Source organism: Rhipicephalus sanguineus, chromosome 8 (genome assembly GCF_013339695.2).
Source record: "Rhipicephalus sanguineus isolate Rsan-2018 chromosome 8, BIME_Rsan_1.4, whole genome shotgun sequence".
NCBI classification, from domain to species: domain Eukaryota; kingdom Metazoa; phylum Arthropoda; class Arachnida; order Ixodida; family Ixodidae; genus Rhipicephalus; species Rhipicephalus sanguineus.
Genome location: NC_051183.1, coordinates 163,012,988 through 163,030,454, shown reverse-complemented (window position 1 = coordinate 163,030,454; position 17,467 = coordinate 163,012,988). Strand labels below are relative to the sequence as shown.

Here is a 17,467-nt window from a genome sequence, read left to right as displayed (position 1 = left end):
CTTTTACAAAACATCTGGCGTCTTTCGTTCATCAATCAACGGCGTTTTGAACAAAATTTTTATTGTTTAATCACGCACAGGAGAAATCTCACCAGGCACTACCTTGGAGGTAAACAATGGCTGCTAATGGGAATGAGAGACAGAAGAAGTCGGCTTTTAGCTAACACTTACACTTCTACTGCTACTAACGTTTCCTACTGGAACATGCCAATGGCTGCTAATGGGGAATGAGAGACAGAAGAATTCGGCTTTTAGTTAACGCGCACGCTGCGAATTTTTTATTGTTCAACAACGCACAGGAAAGATCTCCCACCGGCACCACCTTGGAGGTCAAACCGTAAGACTGGTTACGCACTACGACTACTACGACGACTACGAGGGACGAACGGGTGCCGCCTTAAGGAGCTTCGCCCCTAAAAGAGAACCACCTCGACGGACATACGGTTTTCAGCGACTTCATAGACACGCCCATGGCCAAGCACACAAGACCAAACTTACGGCGCAGCTCCCGCGACGACTTCAACAGGGCAGGAAAGCGCACAACGAAATCGTGAACTACGTTAAACGAGCGTGTCTTGATTCCATCCTCCGGAGTGTTGTCGAGTAGGTGGCACGAATCTTTGAAATGAAGCGCCTTGAATTAGGGGTTGGAGAGCTGTAAGTCCTTGTGAAGCTTCTGCATGTAGGAAGCGGTGTCGGAGCACAATACAGCTACGTCGCCTAATACAGCTACGCGCGGTAAACCTTGAATCGGTCAAACCAGAAGATGTATCAATGAGCGCTTAGAACTTGCCCTTTCAAGATGTATCAATGAGCGCTTAGAACTTGCCCTTTCGATAAGGAACGGAACCAAGTCATATTGGCTCTTGAATTCGGAGTTTATCGGATAACTCCGAATTGTCAAAAATTTTACCGGCGAATGTTTATCGATTTTTTTTCGGATAAACCCATAAACACGGAGCCCTATCTATACGTCACAAGGCTATGGTGCTCTGCCAGCATGCCTGGATAACCGAATGGATACGATTCATAGCAGGCAACAGCGCAGATACACGAGACAAGGGAGACTGACAGGACCTGTCTCGTGCATCTGCGCTGTTCCCTGCTATGAAGCCAAGCCAACAAGCTCACGTTTACGCCCTTCTATACGACGCCCACCTTCGCATCGTGGGAACGCGGGTTTCCCTCTCTCTCTCTGCGTACTCGTTCTCTCGCCCATCAGCGTTATTGAATTCCAGGCCGGACAAATGGGCGCATGTGTGCTGGGAGCAAAGCAGAAGAGGATCGAAGGCGATGAAGAAGAGGTCGGAGATAGCGCGTGCCGGATCACGATGATGATTTTCCACCTACACTCTAATGGTGCGTTCACACTTGGCCTCGAAGGAGGCGAAAGCGGCAAAACTCACCGGAAAACTGCCCGATTCGCCGCCTAAGCGGCCGGAAAACCAGGCGGCGACAAAATTGGTCTCGGACCAATTTTTCCGCCAGGCGAAAGCGGATCGTTTTTCCGCTTGTATGCATCCGGTCAAACATGGCGACCAAGGTGTCCACCGAGCTACTGATTGATGCGATAAAGAACTACCCAGAGTTGTTTGACAAGACTCACCCCCGTTATAAGGACGCAGCATACAAAAACGAGATTTGGGGACACATTGCAAAAGAGTTGGGAGTCACCAGTAAGTACACACGCATTTCTTGTCAGTAGCATACGAGCCGAGAGTCAGCGCTAGCGATCGCGAAGCAAATGCGCTCCTTGGTTTCGTCTCTGATTTGGTTTAGCATTCCACGCTATTTCATGGCTGCTCTTTCGCAAAGCTTTGCGGTGTGTCGCAAAAGCAGCGGCCTGCGACTTTCGAGAGCAGGCACTCGCAGCGACTTGAGCAATGCCTGCGCTTATTATTGGTTTCGTGCTCGTCCAAAAAATTATAAAGCACTGTTAACAGAATCTTGCACCGTGAGGGCCGGACAGAATTGGGGCATATCAATGTTTATATATCTCACTGCGCCACAAGGGCCTCGTCATAAACTTCGTAGCACGCGAATCGAAAGCAGCTGATATAGCCACGTTATGAACTAGTTCCATTGCTGCACGAAAAACTGAATCGGAACAACGTGGTGCGCGTTACATGCTGTGATGCGAGTCCAATCGAGGCAAGACGAGGTCGTAATATATTGTGTTTATTGTGTAGGTTCAGAGCGAACGATGAACTTTAGCATCGCATTCCTTGACAGCTGTTCTGAAGGTGAACACCTGTTGTGCGTATTCGCCCAGGAAATCAAAACCTTTTCTCCTAATCAACAGCATGTGTAGGTGGTCCACGTTTGCTACTGGTGTCGTATAAAATTGCTACTGTTCCGCAGGTGCCGTATGCCAGAAGAGGTTTAAAAACCTCAAGGATACGTTCACGAAAACAAAAAATCAAATTAAAGACAGTATGAAAAGTGGAGCGGGAGCGAAGGATATTCCGCTCGTGAAGTGGAAGCACTTTGAAGCAATGACACCAATTATGGAAGTGCTTCATCGGGAGCCAATGTAAGTTGAACATGTGTAATCTTTCAAGCACGGTGAACCTATTTCTCAAGATTCCTTCATTCTTGTTTTGTGCACTGTGAAAAGCTCACTTGCTCATACCTGTCAGGTCTACTTGCCAAAAATGAAGGTATTAAAGATATTGCTGCAATATGCATGCTGCTCGTTTCAGCAGGAATGATAAGAACACAGGAGTGCTGCTCTCGAATTCTCATATCACACTTTTGCTGTTTCAGCTTGTGTAGCAACATTGAATTTGGCTCTCTTGAGAGGTGAGTGAATCAGGGAGAATTGCATGTTTTTCAATACATTTGCCAAGTACATATCTTAAAGCTAGGTGATCATGACGCAACTACTTTGGCATTGGCTAAGTGCACAATAAAAGGTGGTTTATCATATTTACAAGACCAATGTAGCATCAACAAGAAAAATGACATTAATCGGCTGCAGCCACTCGGTTTGCCTTTCACGTTGCCGGGATCTTGGGGTGTAAGTTTCACTTCTGCAGCTCACTTCTATGTTTCGTTGCGTTGTCATGGTCTCATAATTTATAGGCAATAGACTTGCACCTCTGGCCACGCTTTGCCGTCTTTCCCCATGTATGCACTAGTGTTAAACTTCCGACGTAGCATCAGTGTGGCATCACACCTGCTTTGCTCCATCTAGAGAATTGTCCGCCAAGCCGATTCCTGCGAGATGCACAGCCTCAAAATATATGTATCGCTGTCATTTGTTGGAATGGTGGCACATAGCAATCGAATCCTCACTGTGGCCACTTTTTTTTTTTTAGTTGGAGAAAGATTATATACTTTGTGTGCTGTTTGACAGCAGAGTCTTACAAAGATGCAAGAAATGCTTTCAAAATAAATATGCAGTTGCTTGTGGGTGGTAAAAAACATGTTCTAAAATTCTACCACTCTACATAGTTGACACGATCACATCACATGTTTTTTATGGTAACTAAGAAAATATGAACAGCATGGAAAAGTTCAACATGATTTATTTGTGCTCTCTACAGTGCACAGACTGAAACGGCTGGAAGCCAGGATGCCGAATTCACACCTGCTGAAGCAGATGACTTTCAGGACTGGCCAGTGCCCGACGCTCCTGACAGTCCAGTGGACACCGACGGCCGAACAGAATCTGCCAGCAGGACGACGGAAAGGTAAAAGCAGTTACATGGTGGTCTCAGATGGCAAGAAAATTCTGTTTTTCAGATCACCCGAGCGTACAGATGACTGTGAGCCAGAGGTGGATGAAACAGAAATGTAAGCTGTATTTGGTCATTCTCTGCCTGCTTATGTACGTATTGCAAAAAGTTTCTCACCCATTTTTTTATTCCAATAGTGTGCCAAGACCACGAAAGAGAGCAAGGTCAAGAAGTGCACAGCGGTAACGGACACTTCCAGATTGTACATTGTAACACCAGTGGAAACGAAACGGCAGCATAGGGCATAGAAGTATGCAGGTCAGCACAGCTGTCCAGTGTACTTCTCTGCCTTGTGTTTCACATTTCCACTGCTGTTACAACGAACATTAACCTAATGTCCAGATTTACTCTCTGCTAATATTCAATAGTGAAGATATCCCTTTCTTCCAGCCCTGACGGCACTGCTGTTTCAACTGCCAGCGTTGCGGCTGCATGCCTCGACCACCTAAAGAACATTGCAGCAGAAAGACGGCAAGAGGGATTCAGAGATGATTACACATACCACTATTGCATAGCAGCTGCTGGCTTCATCAAAACCTTGCCACCTGACGATCAGTTTGACACTATCTGCGCAATACACGCAATAATTCAAGACAAAGTTCTTGAAGTCAGGGCCCGTACTTCTGACCACTAGTCACAATTGTGACTGATTTTTACTTTTCTTGCAGCAGACATTATTCAAAAGTGACCATAACCATACCCTGTTACGACCGAAGAAAAAATGTAGGCTTTGCCCTCACAACCATGGTGCACCTACCATTCAACAATGAAAGAGTCACGCTAGCTGGTTTGCGCTCGAACCATAAGTACGTTTTTTTTTACTAATGTAAACACTGTGAGCATTGTTTATGCCCTTCGTCTTCTCATATGTACATACTCATCATCACCAACTGGGTTTGGGCTGTGGGGCTCATACTCTAGACAATAAAGAAGAGTCTTGAGAGTCCTAAACGTTACGTCACAAGTGGTGGAGAGTGCTGTCCGGTCCCTGAATCCTCTCACGCTAACAGATCCTGTCCAACGAACTACCGGGTATTCACCTTTCTACCTCGTCTACGGTCGTGCGCCCAAACCCAACACAGCCCAAACCCAGTTGGTGATGATGAGTAAGTACATATGAGAAGATGAAGGGCATAAACAGTGCTCGCAATACTATGCACATTAATAGTTCACAGTCAGTCATTACTACCAAAAACATGTGGCTGAGCAGTGATGTTGGAATCCCTGAAGAAATTTCATAGGACCTTCAAGTTTCCAACCTAAAACCAGCAACGCAAGCGTGTCTATATGGGAAAGTCAATTATCTGAAATACAGAAGTGCTTGATGTCGCGAAAATAAGAAACTATCGGATGGAGCCCTTATGCAATTTCTCTGTGGGCGGAGCTTACATTTTTCTTAGGTTGTAAGTGACTATAGTCATTGTGTGTGCACAACTGTGAAGTACAAAGCTTAACACTGGTACTGTTAAATTTTCCTGTCACTTATAGTGTATGAGAAAGCACCTTAAATATTGGGTTCAAGAGCACCATAACTAGTCATTTTGAACATAGCATGGCATCGGATCGTGAAAATTATTTGTAGCATTGTGTGATTCCAGTTAGTTGAAATATGGGCTCAGGAGTGGTCGCAGCTAGTCGTTCTGTTCAGAAAAGTGCAAGATGGAAAGCTTTCCATTGTTTTTAAATACTCCTATCACTCGTGTTAATCAAGATACTTTAAGTATGAGCTCGAAAGTGCTCATAATTTGTCATTTTGTAGACAGAACTGCAGAACAACAAGCTATCTCATTGTTCAAAGGAATGTATGATGTCTACACAGCGACTTTGTGTGTGTTGAATGCACCTAAGCACAATTTTTAGCCATTCCTACAATATGGCAAAGTGCCTTGACTGCCACTGTGATTTTTATGCTTCTTAATGTTTGTTATCCAAGGTGTTGTCCAGTATTCAAAGAAGGGCTCAGGAGTAGCAAAAGTAGTTGTGTACAGATTTTGAAAAATTTTCCCTCTCGTGTTAAGGTTACTCTTCAATGTGGGCTGGTCAGTGGTCGCAGCTAGTAATTGTGTTCATAGAACTGTGCCGTACAGAGCTTTCAAGTGATATTTTTTTAGCCGCTTCAGTCACTCGTGCTACTCTTAATACATAGAAATGTGGGCTGATGAGTGGTCACAGTGAGTCATTGCGTGCACAGAACTGTGCCGTACAGAGCTTTTCAGTTTTTTAACCACTTCAGTCACTCGTGCTAATCTGAATACATTTAAATGTGGGCTGATGAGTGGTCGCAGCTAGTCATTGTGTTCACAGAACTGTGCCGTACAGAGCTTTCAAGTGATATTTTTTTAGCCGCTTCAGTCACTCGTGCTACTCTTAATACATAGAAATGTGGGCTGATGAGTGGTCACAGTGAGTCATTGCGTGCACAGAACTGTGCCGTACAGAGCTTTTCAGTTTTTTAACCACTTCAGTCACTCGTGCTAATCTGAATACATTTAAATGTGGGCTGATGAGTGGTCGCAGCTAGTCATTGTGTTCACAGAACTGTGCCGTACAGAGCTTTCAAGTGATATTTTTTTAGCCGCTTCAGTCACTCGTGCTACTCTTAATACATAGAAATGTGGGCTGATGAGTGGTCACAGTGAGTCATTGCGTGCACAGAACTGTGCCGTACAGAGCTTTTCAGTTTTTTAACCACTTCAGTCACTCGCGCTAATCTGAATACATTTAAATGTGGGCTGATGAGTGGTCGCAGCTAGTCATTGTGTTCACAGAACTGTGCCGTACAGAGCTTTCAAGTGATATTTTTTTAGCCGCTTCAGTCACTCGTGCTACTCTTAATACATAGAAATGTGGGCTGATGAGTGGTCACAGTGAGTCATTGCGTGCACAGAACTGTGCCGTACAGAGCTTTTCAGTTTTTTAACCACTTCAGTCACTCGTGCTAATCTGAATACATTTAAATGTGGGCTGATGAGTGGTCGCAGCTAGTCATTGTGTTCACAGAACTGTGCCGTACAGAGCTTTCAAGTGATATTTTTTTAGCCGCTTCAGTCACTCGTGCTACTCTTAATACATAGAAATGTGGGCTGATAAGTGGTCACAGTGAGTCATTGCGTGCACAGAACTGTGCCGTACAGAGCTTTTCAGTTTTTTAACCACTTCAGTCACTCGTGCTAATCTGAATACATTTAAATGTGGGCTGATGAGTGGTCGCAGCTAGTCATTGTGTTCACAGAACTGTGCTGTACAAAGCATTCCAGTCATTTTTTAATTAATGTCTTCCTGTTACGCATGTTGTGCGAGATACTTAGATACTTAGTTTTTTTGAACTCGACAAATACTCTTGAAAAACATTCTTCTGATGGCTCTCATTTGTAAATCTTTCACATGTGTATGTGTTATCTTCCTTTTTGGTGTTCTGCAATAACCAAGGTTACGTGTGAATAATGTTATTATCTTGCGTTTTTTTTTTCTTTGTCTCTGCAAAGGACTGCAATTTTGTAAAGTTAGACATAATTGTACTTTTTTTCTATATGCGTCTTGTTATATTGCTGATTTATGCTGATATATTGTTAATATATCGCTGCTGTTTAGACTGCTGCTTTATTTTTATGTGTCTTGTGTTATATATTGCTATATCATGTTGATATATTGCTAATATATTGCTGCTGTTAGCGCTAATGAGGGGGCTGGCGGCTTCGTCAAGCTGTCTAAATGACAGCTTTTACCGCCCGCCCCTTCGTATCAGTAACTGTATTGATGCGAAAATAAAAGTCATTGTCAGTACTGGCTCACTAGTGGTTGTAACTTGGAATTTTGTACACAAAACTGTAGAGCAACAACTTTTTATAAATATGCAATGGAGTGACTGTACATCGCAGGTGCCCGACTTCGATTTCTGTGTTTTTTTATGTTAAGCGTTATCCAATGTTGAAGTAAGGGCTTTTAGTGCTTAAACAGTCCTGCCATGCACACAACTGCACGGTGAGGCCTGTACTTCATTCTGACAGGTGCTTTTTGAAAGCTATACTGTGTTAAAAATGCTATACAATACTATACAGTTTACAATGTGACAGTATGTGTACCTGAAATGTTTATTAAAAACTACTTACGTGCTTGTGATGTGGGGTTCTTAATGATGCGTTCTTGCCAGGGGACACTGCCATCATCAGTAATAAAGTAGTTGCAGAGCTTGTCTCTCACATCATAGGCTTGCCTAAGCAACAGAAACGCATAGAAAGTGAGTAGTGTTTGCCTAAGCTCATTGGCTGTGCACAGCGAGAATGATTTCCAACTGAAAGTTCTGACGAAAGAATAAAGTTGGCACACTGCTACAGTTCCTATTACAGTAATGGGTTGTCTCCTGTCCTCGTCAACATTTTCTGCTGAAAACTGTTACAATGTGTAGCGAGAACTGTAGTTAGACAACAGGGAGGTGTGTGAGAAATGCATTGTTCACACTTCTCTGCACCATTTTTGGTCAAGTGCATCAGAAAGCAATGATACTACTGTATCAATCAGTAAGCCAGTTTTGCAGCCACAAATACTTGCAGAACGTCTTGAGCTCTTGACATGCCACGTCAAACGAATTATTTCGGAGAGCTCTTGTATTCAGCTTGTGCACCCGAATATTTTTCGTTAATTTTGAGGAACATGCTTAGATGAGGCAAATGAAGAACAAAACAGCACCGTTTTCTGCATATTCTGACGCTGAAGTTGTCCTGTTTTAATCTGCTCTGATGTAGAGCCAACAGCACGCTTAATTTGCGAACGCTCCGCAGCCTGGCCTAGACTGCCTTGTACTGATGCCAGCTTCGCGAAGTGTTATTCGGTATATTCGCGGCAGCTGACGAGAGTCAGCTCACCCACCCCGCCAGTCAGACACAAGTGAAAGACAAGTCGACCAGTCAAATCGAGCTGCATTTCAGCTATCGTCAGCTGCTGCAAACATAACCAGGTACAGTTTGCAGCGCTGCCTTCAGTCCAAGCAGGTGCAGCCAGGCTGCTGAACATTTGTATTAAGCATGCTGACGGCTGTACATGAAGTTGCAGAACACTCTGGCTTGGGCTAAAGGAGACTATCCGCAAGTAAATAAGGTTCAATGTGATTAACACTGACAGTAAAGCCATGTTATTTAAAAGTATGTGATGCATAAAATTGCAGCTATATGTCGGGAGAAAGTTCTTTTAGTTGCACCTAGATTCAGTTATGAGCAGATAATGCTTTTCGTGATGTTTTAAACACTTATAAATTCACTTTGTATATTGCACAAGGATATAACATATACAATATTTTTATATCACCAATACCGGGTTGAGCGACAGCCTGAGCTGCTTATTGCAGACAGAGCATTCCCTGTGCCTCCTTCAGCTCTCCAGTTGCCCTCAGTGAGCTGCCCTTGCCAATCCTCGGTGTCGGCACTGCCAGGTGGACAATATGCTGCCCGAGATGCAGGAGACTCGCACAACAAAAAATTGTGTAGTGTTACACAAGCAGACACAATTTTACGAATGTTTTCTTCCTTTGCTTTAAAAGGCCGTCGAAGGATGCGCCACCTTTGAGCCATAATGCCAAAGGCATTTTCAACAACTCTTCGTGCTCGGCTGAGTCGATAGTTAAAAATTCTTTTCTTGTGCCGCTCTTCAAAAGCCTGATGATCATCAGATGTGTCACTGAACAAGGATGGAAGGGCTGCATTGCACAACATAAACCTGGCATAAATAAAGCTAGCAAACAAAAATGGCAATGGCACTACAAGAACGCAAAGCACGAATGGCTTCGAAAAAGATTTTAGTGACTTACATTTCCGAGAATAAGGCCTCATCATAAAGGTTTTCAAAGGAAACGCTTCATCGCCCACGAAAAAATATGGCATGGCACCAATGTTGCCTATCTCGGAGTCTCTAGGAATTCCCATTTTACTGGCTTCGATCAACTCTAGCAGCTTGCTACGCCCGAAAACACCACCATCAGATTCACTGCCGTAATGGCCAACTTCGACATAGAGAAACCTAAGAAAGCACAAAGAAGATTTCATTATAAAGTACACATGTGCAAAAAAAGTTCTGTGAGCATGACAAATGTTTTCAACAGGCAAGTAATCTGTGCTTTTGGACCCATGTACTACATTAGTTCATTCTTGTTGGCATGCGTAACTGTTCGTCTCAGAGAACAGAGGCCTGAGAGGCGCATTATGGTTCAGAAATTTAATCGGTACTTTGATTGAAGTTACTTTTGTACAATAACGTCCACTTCAGGTGTGGCAGGTATTACGTAAGCTCGTGAAAGTGGGTGGCTGGTTTATGGAGTTCAACATCCCAAAGCAACTCGGGCTATGAGGGATGCTGTAGTGGAGGGCTCTGGACAATTTCAACTATGTGGGGTTCTTTAACGTGTGCTGAAAATGCGCAGTACAAGGGCCTCTAAATCTTTACCCTCAGAGACATTTTGTACACATTTGTGCACACAACTTGTTCCTGCTGGTTGTGTCGGGTAGTGGCTAAGAAAGAGCAAGATACGTGGAGCCTCAAGTGAACTGAACCACTTGTGGAATAAATATTTTCACTGAACATCTTCCAATGTACTGTTGGCATCATGATCACCTTTCTAAAGGCATTACCATGTTTGACACGTCTGCTTTTGGCACGTAAAACTCCAAATGATATTACTACAATACTCAAAGAGCCGTTCGACATGACGCTTTAAACAAGCCACATAAAAAGCATAATTTTTCTTTGCTCGAAATGAGCACAACCCAAAATGAAATTACACTAGATTTATAGCCCGATATTTCATTATATTTATGCAAGAACACAGCCTGAATGCCTGCAGAATAAATACACATTTAATTACAATATAACTACAGTTAATCACTATAAAACACATAAATCAAATCAACATGTTGCGACATTATTTTTGTTGCACTAGAACATTGAGAGCCCTGAAATAATGTTCTGTAAACTTGATGCATTTACAAACAGTTCTTTACAGGTTTGATATGAAGGGGTTAAAAGTAGCAACAAAACATTAAAAATAAGCCATACTTGTAATTAGCTTCACTTATAGCTAGTAGTGAGTGGCTGAAACTGCCTTTGTAGTTCCTGTTTTGAGAACCTGTATTTGCTGGGCACTCGATCACAACATGCTTCCCGTCGATGGCTCCTATGCAATGCGGCATATTCCACCTCAGCTCAAATTCGTTTGCAACCTATTGAAAGAAACGAGTAAGAATGCAGCAGTAGTGAGCAAAAGTCATGCCATGGCATCGTACAACATTTGCAAAGTGTGCAGAATTGTAGACCCATCCCTGTCTAAACAATGCACGAGTATGTTCATGGTGTCTGCTACAACCCTTATTTTCTAATTTCATCTCTGCAATACAGAAGCTCTGAGCTATGTCAATAAACAATATTGTTACGGGTATCACAAGTACATGGGAGACAGAAGCAAGTACACAGAAACATTTACAAGGTACTGTGCCACAGCACGGCTCACAGCCTCTCATTTGGAATGCCACCTCCTTCTTTCTCTTTTCATTGCAAGGTGGTCTCAACAGCATGCTCAAGCACAATGCCACTTAACAATTTGCAAAGCCCACTGTGCCCAAATACACAGAACATGTAATATGTTCAGGACTTAGGTCGGCAAACTCACTAATGAGTCGACTCATTCAGACTCAGATCGGGCTGCGAGTCTGAGTGAGTTTGGGTGAGTGATATTTTGGTGAGATTGAGTCTGAGCGAGTCCAGTTGAGGAACATTTTAGCGAGCGCCCTAAGGACAAAATATATTTCTCGAGTGCATCTGAGTGAGCTCCACCTTTTTTGCCAACCTATTGTCCTATCTACGCATCTTCAGCATTACTATCAACCTTATATTGGCTTATGTTTATACTGAAGTCTATGCACACATATTTGAACACACCAGCATTCATGCGCCACCTCAATATTTATTGATCAGAGGTGTGAGTTGGGGGGGGTGCTATGACTTCCCCCGCAAACTCTTTCACGGGAAGTTCTTAATAAAAATATCTCATGTGAGTCTCATGTTTCGTAAAAATGATTTCAATGGATTGAAACCACTGATAACTGGTATTTGCAGGTGCAAGATTAAAAGGCATATTGTAGAGCACCGATTATGTGAGATATTGGCTTTAAACAGCATTTACACCATGATCGAAACACCTAATTTTACGCTAACGGACTCATGAGTTGACTCACTCAGACGCAGGTGAAGCTGCGAGTCTGAGTAAGTCTGGCCGAGTAATATGGTGCTGAGTTTGAACCCGAGTGAGTCCAGTTGAGAAAATGTTTAGTGAGCCTGGGTCGAGTGAGTCCGGTTGAGGAAAATTTGGGTGAGTCAGAGTCTGAGTGAGCTCTCAGAGCAAAATATAGTTCTTGAGCGAGTCTGATTGAGCTCCTATTTTTTTGCCGACCTATGATTCGGCATGCAAAATTTTTTACTTAATAGACCATTGGTCATTCTGCTTTTCTGTCTGCAGCTTCGGGAGCTTTTACTGCTATTCTGAAATACCTCGTTATGCAACTGGGGCAGCAGAAGTTTAGGCCGAACAATTAAACAAGAGGATTTAAATGAGCGCACACTTGGTGTTCCACCTTGCTAACTAATGAAATGTTAAAGACAATTTGTAAATATATGTGCATACTTGTAGCTTTGAGCATGCAGTATAGTGGAATTTTCTAATGTATTACATGGCAGTTTGAGGTTGCATGCACAAGGTCACTTATAATATTAAAAGAAATAACTTATTTCTATCAGGATATTGATTTCTACTACATGATAATTTTCTGAAATGCTATTTTTGCTTCTTTAAAACAATGCTTACTCTATTTTTGTGCTGTGACACATGCAATGTGATTTTCATTGTGTGCATAATAGACTTTTTGGCATACTATCCAAGTCTGTACACATACATCTCCTGAACTGGTGAATGATGAGAGACAGCTATGCAAAATTCCTTTAGCAGCAGCATTTGTTCTGCCATACTCAGCCTCAATATTCCAGGGGCCCTGAGAAGCTTACTGCCATTCTCATTATTCCCCATCCACCACGTCAAAAAGACCCATGCAGTTTTCTCTAGCTTCTTACTTCCAGGGCCTCATACGTGACTTCACAGAGCTTGCTTGCATGCAGGAAAATTTGCGCAAAACTGGAAAAGGACAACACAAAGAAGGAACACTTCAACAGATCGAGCGCACATGCTTGCATGCTCCATCAACTACTTGGAAGAAACACACCCTGCATTTGGTCCAAATACTGTGAAAGTGCTTTTCTTGCTTTGAAGCAACCCTAACATGCAACCCGGTGCTGGGCCACTTCGGTCCAAGAACACTCACCATCCCTCACAATCAGGGGCGTAGGCAGAAATGTTTTTCGGGGGGGCACCTCCTTGATTTGAAGTGGGGACAGGGCAGGCAGATGTGGTCAAGTGTCATTTTGAGCTCTGTATGCCATAGCAAAAAAAATTTCAGGGGGGGGGGAGGGAGGGCACGGGCCCGGTGTGCCCCCCGCCCCCACCTGGCTACCCCACTGCTCACAATGAGGCTAGCAGTCATGGTCTTGGTGCCATTCTCCAGCAACGTGACAACACCTCGCATCAATGAGTCATTGCTTATGCTGGTCATGCTCTGACCGCTGCAGAGAATTACATAATAACCAAGAAGTGCCTTGCTGTTTGTGCAGTACAAAATTTTGGCCATATCTCTGCAGCTGCTACTTTACAGTCGTTACCGACTGTAACGCATTGTGCTGGCTTTCGTGGCTAAAAAACTTGTCGGGTCACCTTGGTCATTGGGTAGTTCACTTGCAGGAGTACGATTTTTGATGTCTACATGTCTGGAAAGGACCAAGACGTTAATGTTCTATCTCGCTACCCTCTGCCCAGCCACGGTAACACACAATTGGCTCTTGAATGAAGACTGCTTTACCCATCACAGCGCTCAGTTGTCTGAAATCCAGCAGCCCACCTGTCCTTGTTTTGCACCAATGTGTCGACCCATACTGCCGCACTATCCTAGAACACATGGAAGGTCTTTTTCCTTTTCCGAACGCTCAACTTCGTTGGCAACATAACCAATTCAAGCATCACGATGGGCCTTTACATCCTATGTTCAGCATGTCTATGGCAACAAATGGGCCCCAATTAAACTACATTCTTTGCAACATGAGGTTCTGGAAGCTTCTCACAATGACCGCACAGCTGGTCATCCAGGCTTTCACAAACCTTATGACAAAATACAAAGTTGCTGCAAAGTGAAGGCGGACTCAATATTTTGGGCAACTTGTATGGCCGTGCACTTTTTTAGATTAGGCGTCATTAACTATATTTTGCCCTATTCGAATGCTGCAACTATGATGGATTCAAGACTACTAATATCACTTTCAGTGTTGATTTCATGAAAGATTACACAATAGTCTGAGAAAAGAAGGGGTCCAAGGACAGCTGTTAGTCGAATGCAGGAACATACATTAGTAAAGGAACAGATACTACCATAAGCACTGAAAAAATTGTAATCAGTTAAGAAAGAAGAATTCAGCGCACTTATAGAGGCTATGGTCAATGTTAAAGAAACTTAGCTTAATGTTAAAGAAACAGAGCCACACCAGGTCTATAAACTGGTTTAAAAAAACAGTCTATGCACGCGTAATGTCGGTGCAGCATCAATTGTGGTTGCAGTGCTGGCTATCTAATTTTACAAGAAAGCAATAAACACTACACATGTACTCCTACAATAAAGGCGTCACATCGGATTAACGTCTGTGGTTACAGTGTTGGCTCCACTTTTATAGCAGTCTAATAAACATTATACATTTGTATTCCTATGATTGAGCAAGCTATATAGAAGCATTTCTCGACCCCGGAGGAATACATTAACGTAACTTACGCATGATATTCACATGATTGCACCATAAAGTGCACTTCATTTCGATAATACTGGCGTATGTGCTATAATGTGAGCACTGACATTACGTCCGACCATAAGTTACCCTTTCAACGCCAGTGTAGTTGACGTGCCTGGTAAGGCCACGATGTGCACACAACTACTACACTTACAAAAACACCCCGACCCCCCTCGTAACGCTTGACTCAAAGCAAAAAAATGCAGCATAGAACTACTTGCTGACTGCTTCCCATGAAACCGATTCCCACATGGCATGGGATCTGCCGAATTTTTTTTTCTTAGTACATTCGCATATTTCAGCCATACTAAACAAGTGGCAAGCCATGGGATACAGAGAATTTGCCTAGTTGTCATTGCAACTTTTTTTTTAGATACAAACAAACGCATACTTTCATTGGGCGTTACAGAATTTTAGTATGGGGGCCCAAGGTCCGCCTAAAAAAAAAAAAAAAAGGTGCGCGAACAGAAGAACGCAAAGGAGAGTACAAAACAACGTAAAAGGTCGGGGAGCCCCGTACCTTGGGGCCTCCTATAAAACTCTATATTAAACATTATTTGGGGATACAGCTTATACCTTGAGCCACTCGGCTGCGGACGACGGGTACATCACGTACAAGGGACCAAGGACTTCCCATATCGCTTGGCACACATCCGACACAATGCCGCAAGCAGTAGAGCGCCCCGCCAAGAAGTTGAACGACGACGTCCGAATAGTCTCTCCTGCTGCCAGAAATCTGAAGCAAAGAGCGAACACGGCATTCTGTGACGGTTCATTTTGGTCCTTCGAAGGCACAAAAACACTGTCCAAGAGCTGACATTCGAAACGAACACGCAGCCAAAACGAGGCCGTCACAGTGCGCTTACCTCACTGCCAGAGCTAGGCGATGTTCCGGTGGAATCGCCTTGCGCAACCTGGTATCGACCTTCCTTATTCGAGGAGCCACCAGTTTCAGAAGCGTGTCAAAACTTCGTGGTGGCATCCTCAGGTAGCTAGCAAAAAAAGAGCATAGTGCGAGTACTTAAACAAACAAAAAAAAAACATGCTAAACGGCTGTTTCACACCGAGCGAGTCAGACTAAGCTAATAAGTGACAGCAACGTGTCAATTGTCAACATTACTTACTCCCGATAGTATTCCACGTCCCAGGATCGCAGATGCGGCAACAAAGCGTTGGCATGCCCCAACATAGCACGCTTTTGCAAAGCAGGGCGTATCCACCATCGCCGCTTTCGTGGCGTCCGCTTCTTGCGTTGCTCCTCGTGCATTTCAAGGAAGCGGGTAGCTAAAACTATCAAAACTATTTCTTCTTCTTCTTCCATGACGAGACCTGAAGGAAGTAGCTGGAAGTAGCAGACGAGACACGAAGTGGCGCAAAATCGCTGCTACCGATGAAGGGTGGATGAATAATCAGGTGTCTTGTCTGAAATAGTAGAGTGACGAGCGCCGCCACACGGACAAATGTGGTTGATGCGGCGAAAGCGGCGGCGGCGGCGGCCAGTGGTGGCAAAACAAATGTGAACGTTTTCGACGCGCGCGGACTCGGTTTTCCGGCCGCTCTGGCGTTTTTGCTTCCCCAGTGTGAACGTACCATAAGAAAAGATCGAGTAAAAAGGGCGTCTTTTTGTCCCACAACAATAATCGTCATCTGGCTTGCTTGCGTTTCCTTTCTTGAAAACTCGGCGCTGGCCACTTTCCTGCCAAGAATGCTATGTCACGCTGATAGCGCGCATGTCGTTCGTGACCAGAAAGTGCCGGGCGCGCGGCGATAGTGCAAGGAAAGGAAGGCAAAATAAATTACGATTATTGTTGTGGGACAAAAAGACGCCCTTTTTAGATGCGAAGTATCTTAAGGCGGAGCTCAATCCGGTGATGGTGGTGGTGGTGGTGGTGTGCGGCGTGACCACCCTTACTGCGCATGCGCATACCCTGTCCACACACCTCCTCTCCACTCACCCTCTCCCCTCCCCCTCTCCACTTTCGCTCTCTCCTCCCCTTCACACACCCCTCCCCCTTTCCACTCTTCCTCTGAAACGCGGACTAGACATGCCGAAATTCTCTCCTGCGCAACGCCGCGATGAGCTCGAGCGCATGCGCGTCCCCTCCTCTTCTCTCTCCCCTTCTACGCTGCCCCCCTCTCGCCCGCCTGTCGACCGCGTTCCCCGCTCGCCCTGTGAGAATTAACGGCCAGGCTAGATGGAAGATACGACGCGCGTAGCGTCCCTCTTCGCGTTCCACGACGCGAGGTCGGTAGCATGCACAACGAACGCCAACGGAACGCGATCGTGCAAGTGCTCCGGCTTCGCATCGCCTCATGGTTCCTTTTAGCGGGAGATGGTGTATTACTCGATCTTTTCTTAGAGTGTATGACACACGGCAAACCTCGACCATAACAGCTCTGCTGCAAAAGTAGCCTATATGTATACACGCTGGAACAATGATCAAAAACAACGTGTAAACAATCTCGTGCATCAATAGAAATTCTTCTCGGGCTAGCTGGTGTTGTATCCCAGGCGTCATATTTTTTAGCGCAAACAGGAAGAGAAAAGAACGAACTGGCTGAGAAGAGGAGAAGAACATGAGTTGTCATTAAGAAGAACATGACTTGTCGTTGAAAAATGGTAGTAATGCGCATTTACCGGTCCGTTGCTCAGCCTGCCCGTGTGCACCGCGGCTAAGCGAGATCAAGACTCTGGGTAGGGGCGGTGATACCTTGGGAAGGGAGTTGCTGGAAGCTTTCCATATTAAGAGCAAGGGCACAGAGTGTATTAGTGACACGTCCATACATTTGTACGGCAACGAGTTCAGACT

The 17,467-nt window shown here is 44.3% G+C and overlaps 1 protein-coding gene across 1 annotated transcript; it reads right to left on the bottom strand.

Annotated features, from left to right (window-relative positions):
• Positions 1 to 3,579: 3,579 nt before the first annotated feature.
• LOC119403027 (uncharacterized) lies at positions 3,580 to 15,639 on the bottom strand. Its single transcript, XM_037669996.2, has 6 exons — positions 15,524 to 15,639; positions 15,234 to 15,393; positions 10,782 to 10,945; positions 9,048 to 9,749; positions 7,850 to 7,953; positions 3,580 to 3,673 (listed from the first exon to the last, which is right to left on the bottom strand). Exons 1-6 carry the CDS (start codon positions 15,637 to 15,639, stop codon positions 3,612 to 3,614), a joined length of 1,308 nt encoding a protein of 435 aa, XP_037525924.2. The 3' UTR covers positions 3,580 to 3,611.
• Positions 15,640 to 17,467: the final 1,828 nt, after the last annotated feature.

Bases quoted from the DNA above. Each gene is read 5' to 3' on its own strand.
- LOC119403027 (XM_037669996.2), bottom strand. From the start codon at position 15,639: ATGCCACCACGAAGTTTTGACACGCTTCTGAAACTGGTGGCTCCTCGA. The intron at 15,394-15,523 runs GTAAGCGCACTG...TCTTTGCTTCAG, and splicing joins CGCCTAGCTCTGGCAGTGAG to ATTTCTGGCAGCAGGAGAGA. The intron at 9,750-10,781 runs GTATGGCTTATT...GTGCTTTCTTAG, and splicing joins ATAAGTGAAGCTAATTACAA to GTTTCTCTATGTCGAAGTTG.